The sequence below is a fragment of the Rousettus aegyptiacus genome, unplaced genomic scaffold (assembly GCF_014176215.1).
Source record: "Rousettus aegyptiacus isolate mRouAeg1 unplaced genomic scaffold, mRouAeg1.p scaffold_m13_p_6, whole genome shotgun sequence".
NCBI classification, from domain to species: Eukaryota; Metazoa; Chordata; class Mammalia; order Chiroptera; family Pteropodidae; genus Rousettus; species Rousettus aegyptiacus.
The window spans coordinates 83,790,835-83,816,842 of record NW_023416309.1 but is presented as its reverse complement, the minus strand read 5'-3'; the positions used below and the strand labels follow the sequence as shown (position 1 = coordinate 83,816,842).

The following is a 26,008-nucleotide window of genomic DNA, read 5'->3' as shown; positions in this document are numbered from 1 at the left end:
CCATCTTCCTCCTAGACTTTTCTGTATCTCTTTGTGAAAGTAGTCCTCAGAGCCTTTGATTCTCTCTTATGCTGATAAGTCTAGGTAGAAGGGGGACAAGTCTGCCTGGTGTATAAGACCATCTCTCTAAGAGTGGGATTATTTTGATTTATCTGGGCTGTGGTCCCCACCACAGCTGGTCTTGAAATCTATGGGAAGCTGAGTAGGTCAAGCACCCCTGTGGGCTCTCTCTCCATGCCTGTCCACTGATGCCTCAATGTGAGTTTGCTACAGACAGCAAATGATTTTGTATGATCGTTGGGGAAGCCCCTTCCTTGTTCCCGTTCCAGTTTCACCCCCTATTTCAGAATGACTATCTCATAAAAGATATTAAGCTCAAAGAGGGGAACTGCTTGCTCTGCGTGGCGGACTTGAGGTGAAACTGTGGCAAAAATGTGGTGACTGGTGTACCAGTTTGATGATATCGAAAACTTCAGGGCTGTTTCTATTACCCATAGAAATCCTTAACCCTAGATACAAAGGGTAATTAGAGAATTTGCTCTATGGTTAATGAGGAAGCTGTAGAATCAGTTTCTTTCATTCTTACTTCCTAGTAGTTATATCCTTGCCATTTCCATGGCAACTGAGAAGCTTCTTGGGTTTTGTTGAATCACTACCTGGGAATATTTGGGAGGACAATTGGGTGGGGTAGGTAGGTACAAAGGTTGGGAGGTATAAATCTTCCCATTCTAGCCTTGGGTTCTGACATGGCTGTCCCCAAAAGCAGGTGCAGAAATGTAAAGATGATTATTAATTTTGTGACCTAAAAGCTCCATATGCCGAATACAAGAGTCATAAACATGTGTAAAGTGACTAGAGATTGACACCAAAACATGTCGCAGCTTAGTTTCCTATTGTGGCCTTGTCTGCCCTCAGGGCTCCCTTCTTTCTGCCCATCTTTCCTCTTACTCCTTTTCTGGCTTTGCCTTCTTCCCCAGGCCTCTGGCAGAGACCACCCTCAATGCTAGAGTCAGGGGAAAGATACACTTCTCTCTTGCTGGGCACTGGGTGATGTGGACGGAGCGGGACACAAAGCCTAGAGTAGGGGCAGTGTCTATTTTCCAGTCATTTGAACTTGAGCTTCAGTTTCTTCAACAGTTAAGTAGATATAATAGTTCATCCTTCTTAGGGCTGTCGTGAGAATTAAATTAGTTAATATATGTGTGGCATTTAGAACAGTGCTTATCATGTAGATGACCCTGCATAAGTAAGGTGACCTTAGATCCAGATATGTCTAGGACAGTCTCATTTTATGCTGACTGAGCCAGCATCATTATTAACAGTGCCCTCTTTCCATTTCAAAGGTATCTGGGGTTTGGATGATAAATATGGTTACCCTATATATAATGTTAGCTATTTTACTATTGGGTGGTCCAGTATTTTCAAGATGTACAGGGCTGGATGCCACAGGCTAGGAAGTGAGGCAGGTAAGAGAGGCTTCGGAGCCTCTACGATGAACCAATTTAGGTTACATTACCCCCATTCTGGGAGACAAAGAAAACCCCGTAACACTGAAATTTTGCTCTTCCCCAACCCCTACCCTCTTTCCTTGTGAAGGTGCCAAGAATCAACAGGGGTGCAGCCCCACTGGGGTCCCACTAGTAATGAACATTCAGAAAGCAAGTTTTGAGAGCCCAGAACTGAGAGTTGCTTACAGCTCCATCTCAGGCCAGATAACCGGGTCAGAGTGCTAGTATCATCAAAGCCAGAAGTAACATGTGCTCCTGGATAAAAGGAAAAGTATCTAGAGATGAAAAACCTCTTTTTTCCTTGGTAAAAAGGCTGGGGTCAATCTTGGCAGAGTGTTTCCACAGGGACCATACAGCCTATACATTGCCTGAGCAGCAAGCTGGGAGTTCTACCGGAGTCAGAGCCCTTGGCTCCTCTTTCTCACTAAGTCCCTAAGTTCTTTGTGTGTTCCAGATCATTTGCCTGTCCATCCGTTCGTCCATTCATCTGTCCGTCCTTCCATCCATCCGTCCGTCCATCCATCCATCTATTCATCCATCCACCCACCCATCTCTTTATCTATCTATCTATCTATCTATCTATCTATCTATCTATCTATCTATCTCCCTATATTTACCATCATCATTAGAAATACTGTCTGTCCTTCTTGGACCCTGGAGTCAAATCGCCAGGTCCTCCATTCACTAGCTATGTAACTTTGGGCAAGTTCTTCAATTTTTCTGTGCTTAAATTTCCTCTGTAAAATGCTACTGTATCTACCCCATAAAGTTATTGTGAGGTTAAGAACTGTTTGTATTATGCTCATAGCATCCGCTTAGTGAGTACTGTAATAATTATTGCTATTATTAGCACATTATTTTTTTGTTATTTTCCTTGTCAGAGGGGGTTCTGTTCTTCTCATCCCATTCCTTAAATCCTTTCATTTAAAATATGTTTTTAAATGAAAAGAAACCTATTCATATGTTGTTAGGAAGAATATCCTGACGTGTTTAGACCCAACCATCATTTGCACTCATCATTTTATTACACCAATAGGGCAGACCAGGAAAACAGAACTCGGTACTGAAGGGAGAGGGAAAGCTTCTATTCCTGTTTGGATCTTGGAGAATGAAAGTGCTAAGAACTGCACAGATTTTGGGAATAGATAGAACATGGTTTGAATTCTGAATCTTCCAATTTTAACCATGCGACTTGGGTAAAAGGTTTCACTTCTGTGAATCTCAGTTTACTGATACGTAAAATGGGGGAAATTGCATAATTAGTGTGAGGGTTAATAGGTGCAAAAGCTCCCAGCACAATTTCTGGCATGCACCAGGTATTCCGTAGATGCTGATTCTTTATCCCTTCCTGTTATTAGACTGTAAGCTCCTTGGGAGAATGGAGGCCATGTTTGTTCACTGTTGTATTGCCCAGCACTAAGCTCGGTGCCTGTAACTGAGCAATAAATAGTTGGGTAAGTGAATGCAGAGTGAATTGATTTCTCATGCATTACATGCCTTCTTATACATAAATATATTAACTTCCTGCTTACTGCATCATGGCTAATCACTGCTAGAGATGAAGGCTTTGGGGACTTAATGATTTTTGAAAACTATATGCAAGGTTAAATTATGAGTCAAGTCAAGACTCTAAACTGCTGGAAGCAATTTCCTCGTGTTTCAGCAGTTGTTCAGCTTCATCTGTTTTATTTATTGAAGCCTGTTAACCCCTCCCCCTCACATTCTCCCTGTGCGCATCGTGGCAGCACCTTGCTGGATTTCCTTGGAAAGGAAGCAAAAGCAGAGAAGACAGGTTAAGGCTGAAGTGCTTCAGACCTTGCGATTCCAAAGGGAGTGAACAAGAAAGGGTTGGGGATAGTCCTTGACACCAGTCCCTTCATTTCCTAAATTCTACACTTACTCAGAGCAGGAAGGATGGGAAGGGGAAACTGATTTAGAAAGTAGCCCTTCTTGCAGGCCTAACCACAGCCTAGCTAGCAAATGAGTATAATCCCCATCACTCCAAAACTCTGTAAATGGCTGTCTCGTAGTGGGGCAGCAGGGGTGAGATGACAGTGGAGGTGGCTAAAACTGTTTTGGGCTGCTCAAGGCGACTAGTCCCCACATATGCCATCTCCTTCTTTTTTGGGGGCACCTAGGATGCTTTGTCTCTTTTAAGGCATTCCTGATGGGGAAGGATTGGGTTAACTGGATAGAGCAGTGGTCTGGGAGTTATTTGACATTTTCCTAGGATTTTAAAATCCTCAGGGTTACTGCTTTGTTTGTTTTGCTTTGTTTTGTATTTTTAAAAATTAAGTCAGGCACCTGGTCACATACAACTACAATCGTGTAGGAAAAAACTTTTAGCTCTTCTCTGTGAAGAAAAACCTAAGGACAAGCCTGGAACAGACCTTCTCTTATGGGAGAAACCCATGTCCTGTGGGAAGCTGGAAAAAAGGCTTTGCGTGGGTGCTGTTAAAGGACTTATTGGGACTTAGCAAAAGCTGCCTCTGTCCTTGTTATTGGGGGGCCTGGGACGGTGTGGACTGATGCAATGGGATCCTGTAGGCCCACAGGGTAGAATGGGGCCAAGATGGCAACCCTTATCCTAGAGGCATGTGATGAGGGAAATTAGCAGGCTGGAGAGTGCTGGGCCTCACCATGTTCACAGGCTGGAGAAAGGGGGGCATGCAGACTGGTCAGAAAGGTCTGGCCAGGTCAGGTTGAAGCTCAGTGTGTGAGTGAATCGGACACTTCTTAGCTCCTGGCTCCCCTAACACGGTGTACAAACATAGGGGCAAAGGCTGAGCCACTGTGCTTGTGAGCTAATAGAATTATATGCTTGACCTAAGCGCAGGTCTCCATTGCAGCCTATACAATGATCTAGGCCAGCACCTGCGGGCATCACCTCGGCTATGGGGGAGAGCATCTCAGCAGTGACCTCTTGTGGTGATAATGAGAAATTGCACCTGCAGTCCGAGGAATTTGCCCTGATCTTTGACAGATAGGCCCTGGATTTCTTGGGGATGAAGCTGCGGGGGGAAATAAAACAACAACAAGAGGAAGATTCTAGACTTCACGCTGACTAAGAGAAATGTCTTGAGTGATTCATTTCACCACAGCAAAAACGCGTGACTGTAATTGTACTTCAAAATGGTAAAATAAGTCATACCAATTACAAAACATATATAGTACACAATGCTTTGCATTTAGTTGGATTTCAGTACATATTTGTTGAGTGAAGAGTATAAATGATCGATGGATGGATGAGGGAATGAAGTTAACACTCATCGAAACCCACACTCACAGAGAAACTTCAGCTACTTCTCCAATTTATTTCTCATAATCTGGTAAATATTGTCATACTCATTTCACAGATGAACACTTCAAAGTCCCATAGGTAGTAGCAAATGGTGGAAACAATATCGGAACCCAGAGGTGACTCCCAAAGCCATGATGGTCCTTGACCTGATGGATGCTGCAGAGATGTCTGCTACAGCCTTAGGCACTGAGTGGTAAAAAAGTTATTTGGATGCATGTATATAGTTCATGGAGGCTTGGGATTAGAAAAAGTGATTTAATTGAAACAAACTTAATAAAGGCCTTTATTAAGTTTTCTCCGGAGAGTCATGATCTGGGGGTAAGGATTACGGTGCTGAAAACCCAGCAAAACCATCAACAGAAATTATGTTTGGGGGGATGAGAAGGAAGAAGGGAATAAAAGAAGGAAAGTAAGTCAAAAGATAAATCGAGAGCCAGAAAAAAATAGAATGGTGGAAAAAGAAGAGAGAAAAAGAAAAAACTTTTGAAAAAATAGATGTATTTAGATTACTCAGCTGAAAGAAACATTAAGTGCATATGGGTATATGGTTATTTTGCAAGGATTCCTGTCGAAATCATACGAGGTTAATTATTTGACCCCCAGTCCCTGCTATCACACCTGACTGAGAGTATCCTGGACTGGGAAAGACACCGCTGCCCTCATCAACGTGTTTACAGCCACTAATGACCTCTCCACAGGTCATGTAACTTGCATTACATGGTTTCCTAGAGTACAACTCTAACTCTAGAAGCAAATTGGCTTTCCAGTGGCTTCAACATAATTGCTAGCTTTTGAGGATATAATGATCAATGGGACATGTTCTGTATCCTCAAAAGTGGGGAAATTCTCCTGTTTGAGAGATGGGGGAAGATGATATAATGAGGCATTCAGACATTATTTGCTTGAATGACTTTGTTACTTTTAAAGAAATTTATCCACCTCTGGTTGGATATATGTTTATATATAAGACTATAAGACCTGGGGCACTTTTGGAATCTCAAGAAGCATAATTTTTGTTTTAAGGTTCATCCATTAATTCAACAAATATTGACTGAGCCTCTACCATGTAACAGGAGCTGTATTTGGTGTTAGGAAAATGGTGTGAGTAAGGCAACCCTAAATCTGTATCTTCTGGGAGCCCGTATTCCAACTGGGGAGGCAGACAATACAAGAGAGAAGTCAGTAATATAAGAAATAGTGGTGATATCCCATTGTAATAGGTGCAGGACATTGAAAGGATATTTACATTTTACTCTCATTTCTTGTTCAGACAAATAGACCCCTCGAGCCTTCTTCATTTTTCCAGCCACATTTAACATGCCTAAGGAGAAATTCTGACACATACACACCAACCCACCATTTCCTGATGTTCAAAATTCCATCCAAACTATGAACAAATGAATTAACTTCCATGCTTCTCATGGGCTTCACCTGTCAAATGAGCATCGCGGTACCTATAGGGTTGTTGTAGGTCAAGATAATATAGATGTGAAACAGCAGAAGCTCAAAGAATGCTAGATCACTGGTTCTTCTGAAAGCAAAATAAGATAATTTTATGAGAGTCTTTTGAGGTTAAGTAGACGTAGGCTTAAATGCAAATTTTTGGGCTCTGGTGTTTCCACAAGGAGGAGTAATTCAGAATAGTACTTTCAAGGGAGGGAGGATCTTCAAACAATGCACCATAGGATGTAAATAACCCTGTCCGAGTTTCCCACCCATCTCAGGGGAAAGGGCCTGAAACCAGTTGTGAGAGTTCCCTGTTGGCCTGTGGGATCAAAGTGGACCCTGGTTTATGAATATTGATGTTGCACTGCTTATCTGCTCTCGTATTTAAACCTAGATTCATGACCGCACACTTCCCATTTTGCATGGAGACAGGGTGAATAGCCTGGGGACCAAAGAAAGTCACAAGTCTAGAGAGTGTGGCTCCATGGTAGCTGGGTCTCCTTTTGATGAGCAGGTAATAATAATAATAATAATAATAATAATAATAAAAAATATGTAAATAAGGGTGCTATCGTTACTAAACTTTTCTTAGATACTCGTCAGTACTTTACATGACTTAACTCATCAGATCCTCCCATTAGCTCTAAGAGGTGGGTACTGAGATTACCCCCATTTTATAGGTGTGTAAACCAAGGTTTAGACAAGTTACATAGCATGCTTCAAGTAATAGAGCTAGTGGGATAGATTCAGAACTTAAAAGCACAGCTGTCTGACACCAGCACCTGAATCCTTGACCACACCACTTCACATTCTCATGAGGGTGCATGGGCAGCAGCACGATTCAATGACCCTGGACTCTTACTGGAAGCTCATTATCACACCTGCAGTGGGACCATGGGTAACTTACTTACCATCTTTAAGCCTTAGTCTCCTTGTTTATAAAATGGGCAGAATAAACTCACAGGATAAAATGAGATGTTGGCTTTTAGTACATGTTGATTTCCTTCCCACCGAGATATTCTGATCTGTAGAGAAACTTAGTAGAACATTCCAATGTCAGTGGGTATGTATGTAGCCCCACAGACTTCCCTGATGCACAGACATGTATGTAGTTACTTTAGAATTAGAATCGCCCACCAAAGCACTTGAGCATTGGCATTATTTTAATCAACGACTTCAAACTCTGTTGGATTTTAACTTCTTGTAGGACCACATATATTGTTATTTTAAGTGAAGACTGTGAATGTTTTGGTTTTAGGTGGCAGCCTTGGAATATTTTCTCAGCTAAGTTAATTAAATGTACCCAACGCTCTCTGCGCACTTTCCCTGTCTTTCACATAGTCAGGCTTGTAATTTCATGTGCTTTCCCTTGATCTATTTTTATATTATCACATAATAATTTATTCCCTAAATATATCCATCACCCTGGATCACATTTATTTTTTATTAAGTCCCTGCCTCCCATAGTTTAACTGGCGTTTGCTGCACTCTCTGAGCAGGGGAGGGCATAGAAAAATGAGACGTGGGTCCCAGTCTGGACTCCGATGTCTTGACTGCTCTGTCACTTGGGGCAATTTTCTCCTGTCAGTCCTGGTCTCAGTGTGCTCATTTATAAAATGGAATTGAGACTGCATTCAGCTCATGGGTAAACCAGCAGTTATGTCCTCTTGATGACCTCCTCCAACACAGTGAAATGATGTTTCTTACTTATTGGTGTCCTCTTGCATTGCTTTATCAAAGTGACCAGACTAAAATTAGTAGGCAATAAATCTTTCCTAAATTGAATGCATAATCAGACACAGAAAAAAAGAGACGTATATACATATGTATACATTTATATTGCTATATGTGAAGATTAAAAATAAAAAGATTTATCTCTTTTTCACTCTTACCACAAAAAGCTCTTGAAAACTCGGTTTCTGGTGGCTCCTTTGTGGCTTTTTGGATAACACACACAAGAACATATAAGGCCTGGAAGGACTTCCAAATTATAGCCCTTGGACCAAGTCCTACAGCTTCTTCCAGACTCCATTTCCCACCCATCCTTCCTTGTCACTCTCTACACTCACTCTAGCCCTCGACGATTTCCTTCCCCCTACTGCCAACTCTTCTTGTCACAGCCAGTTAATGTGATACAGCTACACTGCCTCACTGTGTCATAGCTCCGTGAAGCACTTGTGGGAGAATCTTGATGAGAATAATGGCAGAGTGGAAAGAACATGAAATCTGGAATCAAGAACCCAGGACTTGAGCCGCAGCTACTCCTACTATCTTCTCAGGGTCCTTCAACTCTCCAAGCCTCAGTTTCCTCTTTCACATCATGAAAATAGTGACCCCTCTTCTGCTCATGGAAATCAAATTGGGGACTGCCAGCTAAAGAGCTTTTCATCAAGCCTGATATAAATACGACGTTATTAGTGGCTTGTCCATGAGATGACGGTTCTATGAGTGCAGGGGCCATGATTTTTACATCTTGTTTATTGCCTTGTACTGCCTGTCACAGGGTTGGACACATTAAAACGTGTAATGAATTTTTAGTAGAGTACATATAGATGCAGAGAAAAAGATGAATATGGTTATAAATGTAAATGTATTGCTCCCTTTCTCTTAATCCTGTTTTCCTCTTCCTTATTTCTGTTTCATTACTTTTATTTCATGTTGTTTTATGAAAGAGCTAGCAAGTAAATAAATTGCATTGAAATGAATATAGGAGGTATAGAAAAGTCATCAAATGCAAACAGTTACACAAGTGAAGTAAGTACATGCTTATCCATACACACCGAAGCACTTTCTGAAAGAGCTGATGAGAGAATAGAGAGGGGAGGGCATGGATATAGGAAGGTAGGTGGTCGGACAAGAGAGTAAAGGATGTTGTGTAATAAGCCAAGTGATGAAGATATAATAAAAAACCACCACTATTAACGACTTGTTCCAGAAAAGTAGTTGTAACCACAAGGGGGAGAGGAAGTTCCACTCAGAAGCAAGGCAGACCAGCTTTTTAGGCACGGTTTTCTTTCTCTGGTATTCTGTACTGCGCCAGCTCACCTATGGCCAAGGTGGTGCTAATAAAGTTTTGGTTGAAAGATTGTCTGTGGCTTGTTGACTCCAGGGCCTCTCTGTTCCTTTGTCTTTATGTGTGAAGAGGTTGGCTCCAGGGATTGAGAGACAGCGAGAAAACAAGCAGCAATGGTTTCTTTCTTTTACTTCCTTCCCAGGGGAAATAGGTACAGAGGCAGATTCAAAGAAAAGAATGCATAAAGATAAGAACACACAATAAAAGAATATTTAGAGAAGAAAAACATAGAGCAGAGGTTGGACGGGAGAGAGGTGGGGTGGGGTGGACTTTTACAGGCTTGAGGAGGAGGGAAATGACATGAAATTGATATAGAAATCAAGGGCTCTGGCCCTGGGTACCTTCTTTTACCCATGGGGTAGATTTAAACCAGGCATGCTTCATTTACATGAGAGAGGACTTTTGTGTCTTTAAATGGAGGGGCTGGATTAAGGACATTTAGGATATAAATGGGTGTGGTCAGGTGTAGTCCAGCAGCTTCTCCTCATCCTGCCTGGGAAGGTCAGTCCTTAGGGACTAAGGGACTGCAGGTAGATGTGTCCCATTGGAAGCAAACAAAACAAAAGAACGTTAGAAGACATGGATTCTGTACTAAGTAAGAGTGAGTGCTCATAGGACAAACTAATTTTTGGTTATCGAATAATGAATCAATGGTAAGGAAGAGTTTGAGGGTTTCTTGTAAATTGACTTCCTTATTTCACACCAGCAAGCATTTATTAATCATCTATTGTTTACGTTATTTCTTCATGACATCATTAGACTATCAGATTAGGAAAGTAATGAGAAAGTTGTAATGGGAAATGTCAAGGTCAGCTATCCATTAGAAGTCAGGGAGAGTAAAGATGGACTAACCCTTTAATCAGTTAGGTGAGCAACACCCAGTTCATACCTAACCTCAACTTTCACTGGCACCCATGCTTTTCTAGATGATAAAGTTAAGGAGAACTTCGACCTCAGCCCTGAAGTCAGGGTTTTCCAGTCTCTGGGTGCACAGCCTTCTGCTGGATGCACTGGCTCTGTCGCCACTGAGGTCCTCCCCAGGTGCTGGGGAAACAGTGGACAGGGTTGGAAGGTAGGAGGTGCCCTTGGCCTTCATTAGGAATTGGGCTCAGTGTGGTCCCAGATTCCCCAGGATCGGAGAGGGTGCTCATGCTTGCATCTCAGAGAAGCAGTCTCTGCATCAGAAATAAGGGAATTCATTTGGTGTTCATTTGTTCACAAATTATTATATTACCTGAGCACCTCTCATCTGCCTCACGATGAGGTACAGCCTCTAACAAGTCTGGAAGCTGGGCATGGAGGTTGTGGGCCTATATTTCAGTAAGAGCAACAGATAATTCACAGGGAGATGAGGCATATTTCAGAAAATGACTAGAACGGAGAAGAAAAGGAAATGTGATGGGATAGTCAGTGGGGTGGAGGGTGGAGATAGGGAAGCCAGCCAAGGCCTCTGAGCAGATGGCATATGAGAAGGAGCCAACTATGAGGGAAATGCAAGTGCAAAACAGCTTGGCATGTACGATACATAGACAGGAAGAGTTACTGACTTAGTTGGTTCTAGGTGGAGTCCCCATTCTGCCCTCCATAACCTCATAAAGGAAGAGGGCTTTCCAGGCCCCGGCCCTAGAGATTTTGATTCAGGGGAGCATAGGGTGTGTGAGGGGGAATGGAGCAGGAATCTGCAGTTTTAACAAGTGTTGGGCAATTCGAATTCACCTGGCCCTGTCATCACACTGCTCCAGCAGATGGTGACATGGGGTTAATGAGCTGAATCCCAAATTCTAACTAATTTGTATCCCATTAACTATGCATTTATGATTTGGTCAAGGTTTGGGTCAAATTGCAGAGGCATAGAAAACCGGTGCAGGAGGAAGCCTTAGCAATGATTTAACACAAATGCAGAAATGGCTCAGAGATGTTACATGTTTTTTCTGAAGGCCGCGGGGCAAGTTTAATCCAATCCAGGGCTCAGGTCGACTGGCAGCTGAGGCCCCAAATCCACTCTGTGTGGACTGGTTTCTGTAGTTTTCTCCTGGAAGAAAAAAAGTGAAACAACTATAAATAAAATCTCAATAAGGAATTCATTAAATGCCTAGCTTTACTTAATGCTCTTCCCTGGTATAACCTTCATGATAAATTATTTGCTAAGTGTACACTGAAGTAACTAAATGGGAATAGTTGTGGTATAAGATGTTTATTTATAAACCAGCCAACAGCAGGAAATGCTTTGATTTATAATAGTTGATCTTTAACTTTCCTTATGGCAATGATGAACCAGGAGGAAAAGTTGTATATTGAAGCCCCTCTGAACTGGAAATAATAATGTCATCTGCTTAGAAAAGTGTGTGTGTGTGTGTGTGTGTGTGTGTGTGTGTGTGTGTGTGTGTGTTTAAATTAGGGAGTGATGGTGGCAGCAGTGTGTATCTGGCACATGTTAATCAGCACATTAGCATTCTAGCTGATTGTAGATCTCAACTTCCTAACCCGTCTGCCTGTCGCTATTTGCAGGAGATGGGAGGCTGCACTTTGTGTCTCTCTTCTTCCCTGGTCAGGCCTCAGATTATCCAAGTTGGAAGATGGTCCCTCTCCTTGCATTTCAGAAAAGCAGCCTCCATGTCAGAGAAGGCGAACTAACCCATGTGTTCATTTAGTCACTCATAAGCAAAAATCTGGACACATTGTCTAAGAGGGGATTAAATTGTTTGATTTGCAAATGAATTTATCTGGAAAGGCCTTTAATATTTAGTTATACACTTAACACTTCTTCATCGAAAGACCACAATTATACACACAACTAGGGCAGTACCTGAAAGTCTGGGCCAAGTAGACCCAATAAACCTAGTTGACTTAATAAACCTACACAAACCCACAGTGCTAAATAAATAGGTATTGTAAATCTGATTGGAGAGGAGAATGTTTGACCAGCTGAATACCACTAAAGCATCTTTTTTCTGAGTCTCAGAATATCTGATGTTTATATATAAACCATACTGCTAATTATTTTTCTACCTCTGAAGGGTATTGTCAAAATTAATTTGTAAAATAGCTATATTTAATTGGTTTAAAGAAAAATAAGCCTTAATATCAATAGTATACTTGTGTAAAACTGAAATTTAATTTTCTTTCATCTGATGGAAGGACAAAGTTTTCTTGGTCTATGTGTCTGTTCTTGATAAGATTGTGAAAAGTCTTTCTTTACCTTTTAATCTTCCTGCAAAGATCCTGTGCTTTATCAAAATAGTTTCCTATGCTTTATGTAGTCTTTATCAGGTCTTTTATTATTTAAGAAAACTGAGTCTTCTCTTTTAAAAGAGCTAAGTTTCTTTCTTTTTTTCTTTTCTTTTTCTTTTCTTTTTTACAACTATGTAACTTCCTATATTTGCCTTAAAGTCTTTAATTGCCTCTTTGGTTAAATGGATAATGCAGGAGTCCCCAAATGCCGGGCCGTGGGCCAGTACTGGTACTGGTCCATGGCCTGTTAGGAACTGGGCTGCACAATAGGAGGTGAGCAGCAGGCGAGTGAGAAAAGCTTCACCTGTATTTGCAGCCGCTCCCCAGCACTAGCATCACTGCCTCAGCTCCACCTCAGATCATCAGGCATTAGACTCTCATAGGAGCACCGGTCCCTGGTGCCAAAAAGGTTGGGGACTGCTGGGGTAATGCATCGTTTCACAGTGACTTAGGATCCTATTTAATCAAGTGTTTTAAAACCTTTTGATGTTTTTGACAAACTTCGCCAAAATCAAATTCTAAATGAATATTGTTGACCTTGAATTAATTTTGGGATATCTAGAGGGCCCCAGAACATCTCAAAATATGTGTCTCTCTCCTTATAAAAGAGTGATATTATACTAATTATGCTTGTTCAATATGCTAAATTACACGGGAAACACTGTCAAATAGAAGTGATATAAACTTTCTTTTGGATGTATTTGTATGATATTCCTAAAAATCTGATATATCCTGGTATAATGTTATCAATCATAATAATATATGTCACAGGAATAACCAAATTTCCTTGTCAATTGCATTACAATGAACTCTCATTAGATCTTTAACCATGACCATTTTTAAGTCTTTTGTCATTTACAGAGCTATTGTTTTACTCTGATGCTTTTGCAAAAGTTCCTGCAAAAGTGCTTCATCTTCAAGGAGATTCGTGGAAGTACAGTTTCTGATAACTAAGATCAATTTGTCTAACTGGGCTCAAATTTAAAAACAGAGCCTAGTAGTGGTTTCTAAACAGGGGCCTTTAACGCAAGCTGAGCTTTAGGGAGAAGCTGGCATGGAATTGCCTTCTGCCAGCCCTGAACTTCCCCCTTGTACTATGTTCCTCTTAGCTGAGCCAACCCGTATGGAGAAGTTCCAGGAATAGTGTTTCAACCAATAGGACTGAGATTTTCCCTATCCAATCGGAGCTATACAGCTTTGTCCTCAAGTGCATTTTCGCTGACCAATCAGAGCAATTCTCTTCTGACCAATCAAGACCGCGATTTTTGGACAAATCGAACTGTGAGGATTTGAAGTCCTCATTTGTATGAGGACGGACCAATCAGAGATCCCAGTTGGGGACTTCTCTCTATATAAGCCAGGGAGCACATATTCTTTTTCTACTTGAGGCTGTGTTTCACTTCCTGGAGCTTTGTAGACATCTTGTGGGACCAGAGCACACAGATCAGAGGGGACTGACTTGAGCTGAGGAGTGCCGGGGAGCCCCACCTGCAGGCTGCCTTGCACCCTAGCCTCTTGGCCCCCTCTCCTGTTCCACGGTTGTGCTATTTCGTAATTGTGCTTTAACACTATGGAGCTGTTTTATAGTTGTGTTATATCGCAATTGAACTGTTTGCTCTGAATAAAGCTTTCTCCTTTATCATACCCTAAATTGTGGATTCTCCTTGGCGGTGAATTGGCACCAACAACTGTCGGTGGTCAGCCAGGTGGACTAAAGTACTACCCCAGTCTTTAATACATGTGAATGATCAACTAGTAGGGCCTGTTGCCTACTATGCCAGACTGGGGAACCCTACAGACACATACAATGCTGTAAAGATATGGAAATTGTTGGAAACAGCCATTTCTCCCACTCTTATTATGGAATAACATGCTATGATGTTGAGAACACCAAGTTCCATTACACCCGGGAGAGCCATTATCTACTAGAATTTGCAATGGGAAGCCCCAGCAGAATGGATGGGTTACTTGGCACCCCTAGGTGAGGGGGATCTACTCAAGCTCCACTGGGGTGCTGCTGTCCTCCTGCAAACCGAACCTGTTGAAATGCACTAGGAATGGGGAACACATACCATTGAAAGAAGGGAGAAGGTGAAGATACTGGTCAGGCATATTCTCGCCCCAGTCCATCTCCTTAAGCCTGACAGTGCTGTCTCCCTGGCAACATGAATGGTATTGCACAAACAGGTGAAGTTCCTAAAGCTGCCAACCTACCTGTCCTCCAGGCCAGGTGAGCACTTTCTATTTTCATTTGGCTGCCACCTTTGTCCCTTCCAATGACTTGGAGGATGTTGTGGCACACATAGAAGCCCTTACTAAATTTACCCAGCAAGTCTTAAATGATAGCTGAAAAGTCTTTACTAAACACCAAAATGTCTTTAATGAGGAAAGCTGTCCTCCAAAATAAGATAGCCTTGGATATTATTATTGCCTTAAAGGAGACACCAGTATCAGTGCCGTTATCCATACAGAATGTTGTGTGTTCCTACACGTTGAGTCTGCTAATGGATCATCTTTACTAAGTCACATGAGGACACATGTGAATGCCTTGAGTGATCTGATCCCCCAACTTAATAAATCAGTGGGTCAGATCATGGGACTTTTGATGGAAAAAAAAAATTGTTTTGGGAATCATTATCTTAATGTGTTTTCTCTTGAATGTGCCTATATCGTTGCTGTGGTATCTGCCACCAATGCAGCCAGATAGCCACCCTGAACAGTCCACCTCCATGCTAGTGAACCCCCTGGCTGACCGTTCAGGGCACATTGTGGAAGAGGTCATGTAAGATTGTAAAAGCAGTCAGGAGGGGTGGAGTGTTGGAGGAGGTCACAGAGATGATGTGACCTCAGGTTGACCTGCAAGCTGGCTCTGGGCAATCAAAGGCTCCTCGCCAACACCTGTTCCTGAAATGTACATTCCACTTGCCTTCCCTAGAATCTGCCCCAAGGGCACAGCCTTGAGATAATAAGATGTTGTGAATACCTCGACATCCCAGTTACAGCCTCTATATAAACGTTTAAGATTCTGGCAGGCAGATGTAATGGAGAAAATAGGGTAGAAATGCTTGCCCCTTTCCTAAATTTGGGAAGCTGTGTTTTGGAAGCAAGCATGACTGACTTCAAGTTCCAGCTCTGGCACTTAGTAGCTGTGTAACTTGGTCGGGCCACTTTCCTTTTGTGAGCCTGTTTCCTCATCTGTAGATTACGGATAAAAACAACACACACCTGTCAAGAAGGCTGAAAGGGTTAAGTGAGATGACACGGCACCCTCATAGGTCCTGATGTGATAGATTCTTAGTTTTGGCACCTGGTTTGAAAACCCCATGTCCCATTTAGGAAGCCCTACTGGCAGAGGTCTGGGACCTCTGGGATGGCGCAAGCATGAGGTTGACTAGCCTCTGTCAGTTGTGCTCACTGCTTCTGCTCTTTGAGCTCCCAGGATCAATAAACCACTGATTCAATGTCACGTGTTGCCTCAGAGTGCACCTTAACACTGTTCTCAGTTTGGATCTGGTTTAGTAAGAGGCCAGATAAAGTAGAGAAATAGTTCAGAATAGATACACACTAGTAGGGACATTCCCTAAACTGCCTTCTTCACCACCGAGTTCCAAGGAGCGTTACTTAAAGCTTAGAATGCCTTGGGGACACTAGGCTGGCTCAACAAGACACCTCCTTGTGGCTTTGCCCCACCTAGGCAGCAGTGCGTTGGGTTGGCCACTAGAACTTTCTTTTCTTGATGGGGATTTAGCATCATTGGTTCTACAAGTTTAAGCCATTTGATCCCTGGCATGGGGCAAGCCACACTCACCTGGCTAGCAGGGGCTGACTTGCAGCGGATTTTCAGGAAAAAAGAGGTAGGTAGCAGGAAGCCTAATCCTTTGCTCCCACCTTTAGCTTCAGCTGTGCTTCCATCTGGCAAATCCTGGGGCAGAACACACACACACACACACACACACACACACACACACACACACACACACCCCTCCCCCCCACCCAAAGGGAATACAGCCAGCCCCACCTGAATCCCAGCTGTCCTTCTTTTTCAGAATCTCCTGCTGGCTCTCGGGGGTGTGGGGGTTGTGGGGTGTGTGTGTGGGGGGTGCTACTTGTTGCTCTTTCTGTGGGGCTCCAAGGGAGCCTGGCTTTTCTGTCTCGGGTGGGGTTCCTGCTCCCCAGAACATCCCTCTCCCGCCAGCAGCAGAGGCACTGTGGTTTTAAATTGCTCCTTTGCTTTTTCCAGCATCTTCTCCCTGGAGACCCCAGGCTAAGAATGACCGGGGAGCAGAGACATCGGTGCAAAGGAATCCTGCCTTCTTCACCTGAATACCTGGCTCATGGGAGTTTATCAAGTGCCTTCCTGCCTTCTGTGGGGGCGGGGTGTCACGCCCTCACCCCCAGGGCTGGTTCTCCACCTTTGGGGAGAAGCCCCCATTAGCTCCCTTCAAAATAGGCTACAAAGAAACTTTTGCAGGATCCCCAGCCCCCACCAGCCCTGGCCCCCACCCCTCCCCGCCGCACCCTTCCCCCCAGCAGCCTGGTGGAGGAGGGGTGAGGGAGGCGAGCTCGCTCTGCGCGCTCAGGGTCTCGCTTTTCTTCCGGGAGGCGGGGAGAGACGAGTCCCCGTCCGAGTCCCCCGCATCCTGCCAGCCTCCCCGGTCGGTCCTCGCCTCTCCGCGGCCGCGCGCTGCTTCCTCTCCGAGGCGCTAGCCACGGCCGCCAGCATTTGGAATTCTGCCCAAAAAAGGGGGCCTGGAGGAGGAGGAAAGGAGGGACGGAGGCCGGCGGCGAGCAACGGAATCCGGAGTCCAAAGCGGCGCGGGGGAGAGGACCGGAGCGGCGGCGGCGGCGGCGGCCCTGAAGCCTCTGCCACTGCGCCGCCGCCCGCAGAGCATCGGCGTGGCCGCCCTGACATCCCCGGGATGGTTAACACGGGGCATTATGCACTGGTTAACAGGCTCGGAGCTGCTCAGCGACTTGTTTTAAGCATTTTCTCCCTCGCTCTCGCTTTTAATCTTGTCTCTAGTGGCGTGTGTAGGGGGGAGGACTTTATTTCCATTGGCTAAGCTCTCCCTTCCCACCCACATCTCTTCCACATCACCTTGGTGTCTCCCTAAATAAAACCAGCCCTCCTTATCGCCTGGAAAAAATCAGGAGCTAGAGTTTGAATGGGTTTTATATAAACACTCACCCCTGTCAGCTTGCGGCTGGGCTCTCAGGATAAACCCACTGCGTCTGGCCTGACGCTTGCCTTGGGTTCTCTCTCTTGAACGTCAAGGTTTAAGCAGCGCTGGAGGACTGGAAACTCTTCTCTGAAATTTGATCAACCTGAAGCCAGTTGCGGAACTGCATAGGTCCCCATGGACCTCAAGGAGAGCCCCAGCGAGGGCAGCCTGCAGCCCTCTAGCCTCCAGATCTTTGCCAACACCTCCACCCTCCACGGCATCCGCCACATCTTCGTGTATGGGCCCCTGACCATCCGGCGTGTCCTTTGGGCTGCGGCCTTCGTGGGCTCCCTGGGCCTGCTGCTGGTGGAAAGCTCCGAGAGGGTGTCCTACTACTTCTCCTACCAGCATGTCACCAAGGTGGACGAGGTGGTGGCCCAAAGTCTGGTCTTCCCAGCCGTGACTCTTTGCAACCTCAACGGCTTCCGGTTCTCCAGGCTCACCACCAATGACCTGTACCATGCCGGGGAGCTGCTGGCCCTGCTTGATGTCAACCTGCAGATCCCGGACCCGCACCTGGCTGACCCCACGGTGCTGGAGGCCCTGCAGCAGAAGGCCAACTTCAAACACTACAAACCTAAGCAGTTCAGCATGCTGGAGTTCCTGCATCGCGTGGGCCATGACCTGAAGGATATGATGCTCTACTGCAAATTCAAAGGGCAAGAGTGTGGCCACCAAGACTTCACCACAGTGAGTACTTGGTTTTCAGCTTACTCTTATGCTTGGTCCTCTTGAGAAGTGCCACGCTGGTGGTCTCCTGCTTGGTTCGGGGTCTTCCTGTGCTCTGGAGCAGGAAACTAGTCGAAGGCCAAGAGGGTAGTTGGCCAGAGTTGTTGAAACTGGTTGGAGAAGTCTGCCTGCTGGGATGGAGCACTGTTGTTTGGTCAGACGTGGGGGGGCTAGCCGTGGGGGTTCACTTCTCCAGATGTGCTGAGTTGGCCTCCTCCCAAACAGAGGAAGGAGGCCTGATTTGTCTGTTACCCACCCATGGCTTTCAGTGTCTGAGCTGTATGATTGGAACAGCTTGTCATTGACGAGGTGGCATTTTTTTTTTTCTCTCTCTCTGCTCAGAAGTGCCATCAGGCATTGCATCCTGTGGGCTGGGCTGGAGCTAAAACCACCAGAGAATGGGGTGTGGGGCCCCAGGCAGCCTGAATGGTTCCAGTGGCTTTGGGAGCTTGCTGGAGCAGGTGATGCTGCAAAGGTGTGGAAGTCTCTTTGCTCCCTTTTCTTGTGTGGATTTTGAGCTCTGTGTGGGGAGAGGAGAGGCCGCGGACCCCAGGTTTCCGTTGGTCTGGTGGCAGGTTGGAAGCAAAGAGATGGTCAGGGTGCTTGGGCCAAAGAGGAGGGTCTATATGGAGGCCCATGTGTAGGATGGTCAGAGATGCCTGTGAGGGTGAAGTGTTCAGGCTGGTTTGTCTGGAAGCTTCGGCTTGAAACCGAAGGGCTTGGTTTGCTGTTTGTACAATCACTTAACAACGTGGATGTGAGAGGAGTGGTGTGGGGAGGGGATGAGCAGTTGTGGGATTGGAAAGCTGGAGGAGTGTGGAGCTCATTAAAGAAGAAAGTAGAGGGATGTGGTTCTCATTCACGATGGGGCTTCCTGGAGGGGTAGAGCTGTTGCTGCCAGGGTTCTCTGTTTGCCCAATTAGTGGGCTGCTAGGCATAACGTGGAATAACAGGTCAGACTGCAGGTATAGACAACTCCTTGCTACCAGAAAAGTCTGGGGCATCCAGGGCTGTGAGATCCTCTAGAAGCCCAGTATGACTTCTTCTCCCTTGCTTTCCTAGGGAGAATTGAAAGCTTTCGAGTTTTAGAACCTTCAGCCAAATTGCAGTTTTAAGTTTGGGATGGCAGGTGCAGCAGTTGCAAAGGGACTTGTCTCTGTCATCAGCACTTGCCTGGGGGCTGTCTGCCTAATTAAGACATCCCCTACCTTTCTCATGGTGTACCCATTCCCCATCTGCTCTCAGATCCGCTGCCTACCAGCTTCTTACTCTGAGTTTTTTTTTTTTTTTTTTTAACGCTACAACCAGTCTCTGCTTACAGCCTCTGTGCTTGCTATTGGCTCTCTCTAATTCTGGAAAAGCCCAGAGTGCCGGGGGCGGGGGCATTGCCTCTTGCACCCTTTAGAGCTCTGTTTCCTTGGGGACTTGTTTTGTATGATCTGCTTTAAATATTGTGGGGGAAAAGCACAGAAAAATCAATAGTAGTGTATGCTAGAGAGGAAGTGAGTCTGAACTGGGGGAAGGGACGAGCAGTACTGAAAGTCCTTCTAAATAGAGCAGATGAGATCCTAAAACATGTCATGTGCAAATAATGTCTTAGGTGGCTTGGGGAGAGATGGGGAAAATGCCTCATTCTTGGAGGCTGAAACCATCCCTGTATTCCACCCCATGCTTTCTAGTGCTGTGCAATGCTCAGCTTCACCACTGCACCATGCAGCTGGAAAGGCACTCAGCTGTTCCTGTTTGCCTGAACACACATGAAACACACAGATAGCAGAGAGAGGGTGGCACAGAGAGAAACTGCAGTCGGTAGCAGACCCTGGACGGAGTTCTCAAGCATTGTCATAACCGCATGTCCAACTAATAGCTTCTTTTCAATCAATGACCAAGTTCCAATTCAAAGGAAAGGTTCTTTGGCCTTAGGCTGCTGTTTTGCACTTGGCCCATCATTTGAGTTGATGGGGTCCCAAGAAGCTAAGGACTGGGCCTTAAAGCCTTACCTGAGCCTTTGACCTCTTCAGGGTGTGTCTCAAATAGTGAAGTTGCTTTTGGATAAGGTTTATTACTCAGGAAGTGGTATGTCATTATCTGCCATCCTCACCAAGTTCAAGACTGATCTGGTTGAGTGTCCCTCCTTGGACTGACCCTCAATGTATGAGCTCTCTCTCCTAGGACCGAATAGTGGATGAATCTCAGGGCTGGATCTTCGAGCTGTTCTGTTCAGGGAGGGTCAACAGGGCATCTATTCCACGAAACCTGGAGAAGGCCTCAGATGGGAGGGTCATCTTTTTTACCTGTTGATCATCCCGAGCGGCCATGCTGAGCCTCTGCAAGAAGGAACATGATGTCAAGTTTGTTCCAAGACCTTGCAACGAGGAGTTATCCTTCCCACTCCCCTCTTTCTCCCTGTTCCCTTTGGCCAGGGGGATAGGTGTACTTATTCTTGGGCTCCCACACCAGAAGAGACCAGAGAGCCTTGCAGGTGGTTGTTGGAGGAGTGAGTTCACTGGCCTCTCTGCCTTTCATTTTCTTTGCTGTACATCCTTCTCCATTTGATTTATTTGCTAGGCCCTACCTGTAGTTGTCCTATGCTAGGTGGCTTCTGTCTCAAGTGCCATGGCTGACTTATCAGAGAAGTGAAGTATGGTGGAGGGGATGTCACAGGTGGATTACCTTTTCTGTTTTTCTGTTTCAATAAAGCGTACCTAGTGCCACCTCAAGGGCTAATGCTTTCACATAAGCTTCCTTAATCCAAGCTCTTAGCTTGTGTGCAGTGAAGTGCATAATACCCTTTAATTAGTCAACGAGCCATGATTCTAGCAGAGTGAAAGGCTGTTTGTGGAGGTTAAAAGACCCCAGAAATCCAGGTGTGGAATTCCGATTGCCACACAAACAGGTGTGCCCTATGCTCATGCAGGTACACTCTGAGCCCTCACCTGGGACAATCTGACTTCAGATAGGCACATGCTTTTCCTTCCTGGGAAAGTTGAAGATGGCTTTGATTTCTTAGTGTCTATTCAGGGGAGATTCCTCTACTGACCTAGAAGGGAAGGAAAGGAGGTGGGAATGAGAATGTCGGACTTGGAGGAGGGTCCCCTGGCCATGATCTAAGGTGAAGATTAGGAGTAAGAAGACATAGGTTTGAACCCCAGCTCCACCATTTTCTAGCTTTTTCCCTGTGTCGTAATTTGTACCCTCTCTAGGCCTCAATTTGCTCATGTAACATATGATAGTAATACATGATTTTCTAACTCACAGTGTTGTTGGGAGAATGAACCATGTGAAACAATATATGTGAAAGTCCTTTTGTACATTGTGACAACTATGCAGATGTAAGGTGGGTTATTATCATTATTAGTAGTTTATTGTCCAACCTACCTGCCCTGTTTGCAGCCCACCACAGGAGTCAGTTGGTGAGTAATGCTAGTAAGAACAAACCAGAGAGTGAGAGGTGGCTGCTACTTCTTTTTTGGAGCCCCATGGCAAAGCCTAATCTTACTGAGGTGGAATTTCTTCGAGTGGAGATCACGGTGGGGTTTAGTAGCTAACTATTGATGATAGGTAGCAACCTCACTATTGTGGCTAGCATGTGACTATTTGATATTGCTTCTCTGCTCATCACATTGGGGTTCATCTGCCTTCACATTGAGAAATGCAAATGACCCTTCAGTTTGCTTATTTAACCTGATTTCCATAGTTCTGTGTATTTCTACTTTAAAATTGAGATTTCTTAGGGAAAACATTTATTTAACTTACTGAAGGAAAGATTTCTCCACTGAGAACTTGTTAGAGGCATGTCTGTGCATTTATTCATCTATATCCCAGAGTGTCGTAGAGATGTGGAGGTGAGGGTTTAGGAGGCATATTTATTTGAAATTCTTGCACAAAGCTGATGGATTCATAACTCACTTCTAATTATTTATTACACGAGGAGCAGGTTTTGGGGAGAGATCCGAGTCCTAGTTACAACTGTGCTCCCTGTTCACTGTGTAATCTTGGACTTGTTTCTTAATCTCACTTTTCCCACCTCTGAAAAAGGAACGATAATTTCTGTCACTGAGAGTTGTGGTCCTGATCCAGTGAGGTGAGGCGTGTCAGGTTCTGGTAATGCGGCAGATGCCAAGCACAGGGCAGGCCTCCTGCTTTGCCGAGTGTCCAACAGGAGTATTGACTGAGCCTGTACTTGACTCTGGCTCTCTTGACTCCAACCCAGTGCTCTTCCCACTCTTCCATACTGTGATTACCAAGGGCTTTAGAGCACAGGCAGCTTCTGTGTTTGTGGACCGGCAATTCTCATTATATGTTAAACTTTCACCTCTCCCAGTACTTTTGTTCATATCAGTCCTCTCTTTGCCCACCCTCTTGGCTTCCCTGTTCCAGCTCATGCTCCTAAACTCACCCCGGGAAACTCATCCTGTCCAACTCCTGACAGAAGCTGGGTAACCTGTGTACCAGGCATACAGCATGTTAATACATGCGCATCAAGAACTTTTCAGATCATATAGAGCTAATACTCTGTAGCGGCGATAAAAACAGACCAGATCCTTGCCGTCAGAGAGTGCACAGCCCATTTTCCATCCCCTCCACATAGAGGGGCCTAGTTGAGAGCCAGAGTCTTGTCTCAAACACATTCTCTGCATACATTATGCCAAATACAAGGATGTAAATACCCAGTAAAGGTTTGTTAGTTAGTTCCTTGCTGTTTCCTGAACTGACCCAGAGTTCTTGGCTGATGGGCCTTTCTTACTTTTTTACCTTTTGTACCTCTCTCCACGTCTATTTAAATCCTACTCATCCTTTAAATCCGGTTCTAATGTCTCTGTAGCTTTCTCCAGGAAACCATTGCCAATCCCTCTCCCTATGACCATAATCTAAATTAATCTCTTCCTCCTCTGTCTTCTGAACAGCATTTTGGCTTACTGCTTTGTTACAGCAGTCATTATGCTTTTCCTTGCATCAGAATTATGAAGTGTCTAGGCTAAAAGGGACTTCTGAGATAATTTAATTTAATAGTTGAATTCTTTAACCATTGATAATTTTGATACACTGCCTATTTCTCTCCTCCATGTATATAGCATGATATCATTACTAACTTTATATTCTCAGAACTTAAAACTGCTTAACACATGGTAAGCTCTCAAAATGTGTCTTTAGAGTGTATTAAGTGGGCTTGAAGTTTTCTGAGTGCGAGTTGATTCCGTAGCTGATATAAAGTGAAATAGCTGTTTTTCAACTTCCCTTTTCAGTGTAAGTACCCAAAATTCCATCTGCATTAGGCTGACTGGTCCCATTATTGTTATAATTTTAATAATATACTTTCTGCTTATAAAAACAATCCATGCTTACTGGAGAAAACTTGGGAAGTGTGGGAAAAAATAGAGAAGGAAGAAAAATTGTCCATAATAGCATCTCAGATATAATGACATGTATCGTTTTGGCATTTGTAAAGTAGCTCCATTTGGTCACATAAAGCCTGCATGTTCTTTAGCCCCATGTCTGGGATCACACCTTTGCATGTGAGGTCAGGCACACGGTACTCACCCAGTCAGTGTGGGTTTGCCCTGTTGTTCTCGGTCCCCTGGGTAATGTCCACGGTGTTAGAGATTTCCTCAAAGTTACATTTAGAGTAAAAATTAAATCCAAAGATATGCCTCAATGGGTCTGAGTACCACTTTTTTTTTGGTGGGAAATGTGTTATCTTATCTGCCAGAAGCACCTAGGGATCATTTGTGAGATTTCCCTTTTAGTTTGACCTCCATGGGTTTTAGGTTCACGACTGAACACCACTGACTCTCCTTTAAAGGTACTTCACTGACCGTTCAGCTCTGCATTTACCTGAAGCCATCCTGGTCCCACTGTTTCTGGGATATTTGCTAGGATGAACCAGAGATGTGTTCGTTAACATCATATTGGATCTTCTGATGAGGCCTGACCTGCTTCTGGATGAGAACCAATTCTGGTTCTCTTTGCATGATCAGTTACACTGTGCACCTCAGCACCTGGGTATAGACTCTGACTCACTCTCATGTGTGAAGTCTCTAGCTTTATGTCAAAATGGTCTCCTTACCTCTAATTTGCATTGGATGATAGCCCATATTCTTTAAGATACTTGGAAGTTTTGTGAGCATCTGCCATGTCCTTGGAGAGGCAACCTCTACCAAGTTGGGTGAGTAGTATTTCATGGTTCCAGCCTCTGGTTGGGACATTCCAGTTTATAGAACTTTAGGTAGTAGCTGTCAGGGAGTAAATCTTTCAGGGGTGTATTGAATTCTCTCTGCTGTGTTGAAGGGAAAAGGATGATGGCTAGGAACTGATGATTATAATGACCCATACCATCTACTTGCAAAGAAAAGCTGAAGCTATAGTATTGGTCACTGAATTAATGTCCAGTTGCCGATGGGGAGAGTCTATGTGTCTGTGCCTCTGTCCTGGGGAGTTCTTAGACCTCCTGCACTGCTAAAGAAAGAAAGCCACCTGGGGGCTTATTGAATTGGGAACGAGTCTCTTTCCCTTTCCTCCTCTCTCCGGTGGTTCCCTTTTTCTCTCTGTGGAAAGATCTTTTCTTAATGAACAGATGAGTTCTAGAAAATGTTCTGTTAAGTGAATATTAGTTTGCTACTGATCTATATCCTAAGAGCTAACCTGGGATCCCATTAATAAAGTCCCCCCAAAACTCAATTGATAGCATTTAGCACTAATTTTGCTGTCAGAAATATTGCTCCATAGAGCAGTTCATATTTCAAAGTACCAAGTATCCAATTCCCTCCAAGAGAACAAAAAGATACCACTTGGGTGAAGAGATATCTGGAAATGTGCTGTATGCTTTCTCTTTGTCTGAGTGTTTATCATTGATGGAACTGGGTTGGAATATCAAACTTGAGCAGCCAGGCCATTTGACCCATGATCTATTATTACAACCTGAAATGAATGGCCTACATCATCTCTGCAAATTTGGAATACCATATGTCACATTCCTTTCAAGCAGTGGACCTAAAACCAGTTTACACAGACTAGGATAAGTGGTTACTCAGAAGTAGATGCCTCCAATATCAGAAATATATGTTCATTATTTAATAAATTTGAAACATATGATAGTGATAGAAACCTGTTTATCAATTGGGCTTTATTTGGGAACAACATCCTGAAAAGTATCATCCTTTGGATGCTAAAGTATCTTTGCATGTCACATTTCTCATGACTCAGGTACATTCTCTGTTGATTACATAAGTGGCTATGGAATTTTATATTCAGAAGAGACAAAGCATAACACTCAGAAGGAACATATTTGCCTGGGCTAATGACTTCTGTTGACCAAACTGCACAATCTTGGGCAAAGTCATCAGCCTCAATGGGACTCAGTTTCCTCATCTGTATGATAAAGGTGTTGAACTAGGTGATTCTCAAGGACTTGCCAACCTGTAGAACTCTAATGCAGTAGAACAGAATCAAAATTTATATTTTGATCCCACTTTTGTTTGCTGAAACTACAATTTTAACT

The 26,008-nt window shown here is 44.2% G+C and overlaps 1 protein-coding gene across 2 annotated transcripts in view; it reads left to right on the top strand.

The window, feature by feature from the left end:
* Positions 1-17,491: 17,491 nt before the first annotated feature.
* Positions 17,492-26,008, top strand: part of ASIC2 (acid sensing ion channel subunit 2) — a 929,683-nt gene continuing 921,166 nt past the window's right edge. Inside the window, exon 1 of one of the 2 annotated variants that reach the window (XM_036223412.1) lies at positions 17,492-18,471. In XM_036223412.1, the coding sequence (XP_036079305.1) occupies positions 17,917-18,471 (555 nt within the window). In that variant the 5' untranslated portion in view covers positions 17,492-17,916. The remainder of the gene's footprint in view (positions 18,472-26,008) is intronic. The other variant, XM_036223411.1, reaches the window with a different exon arrangement.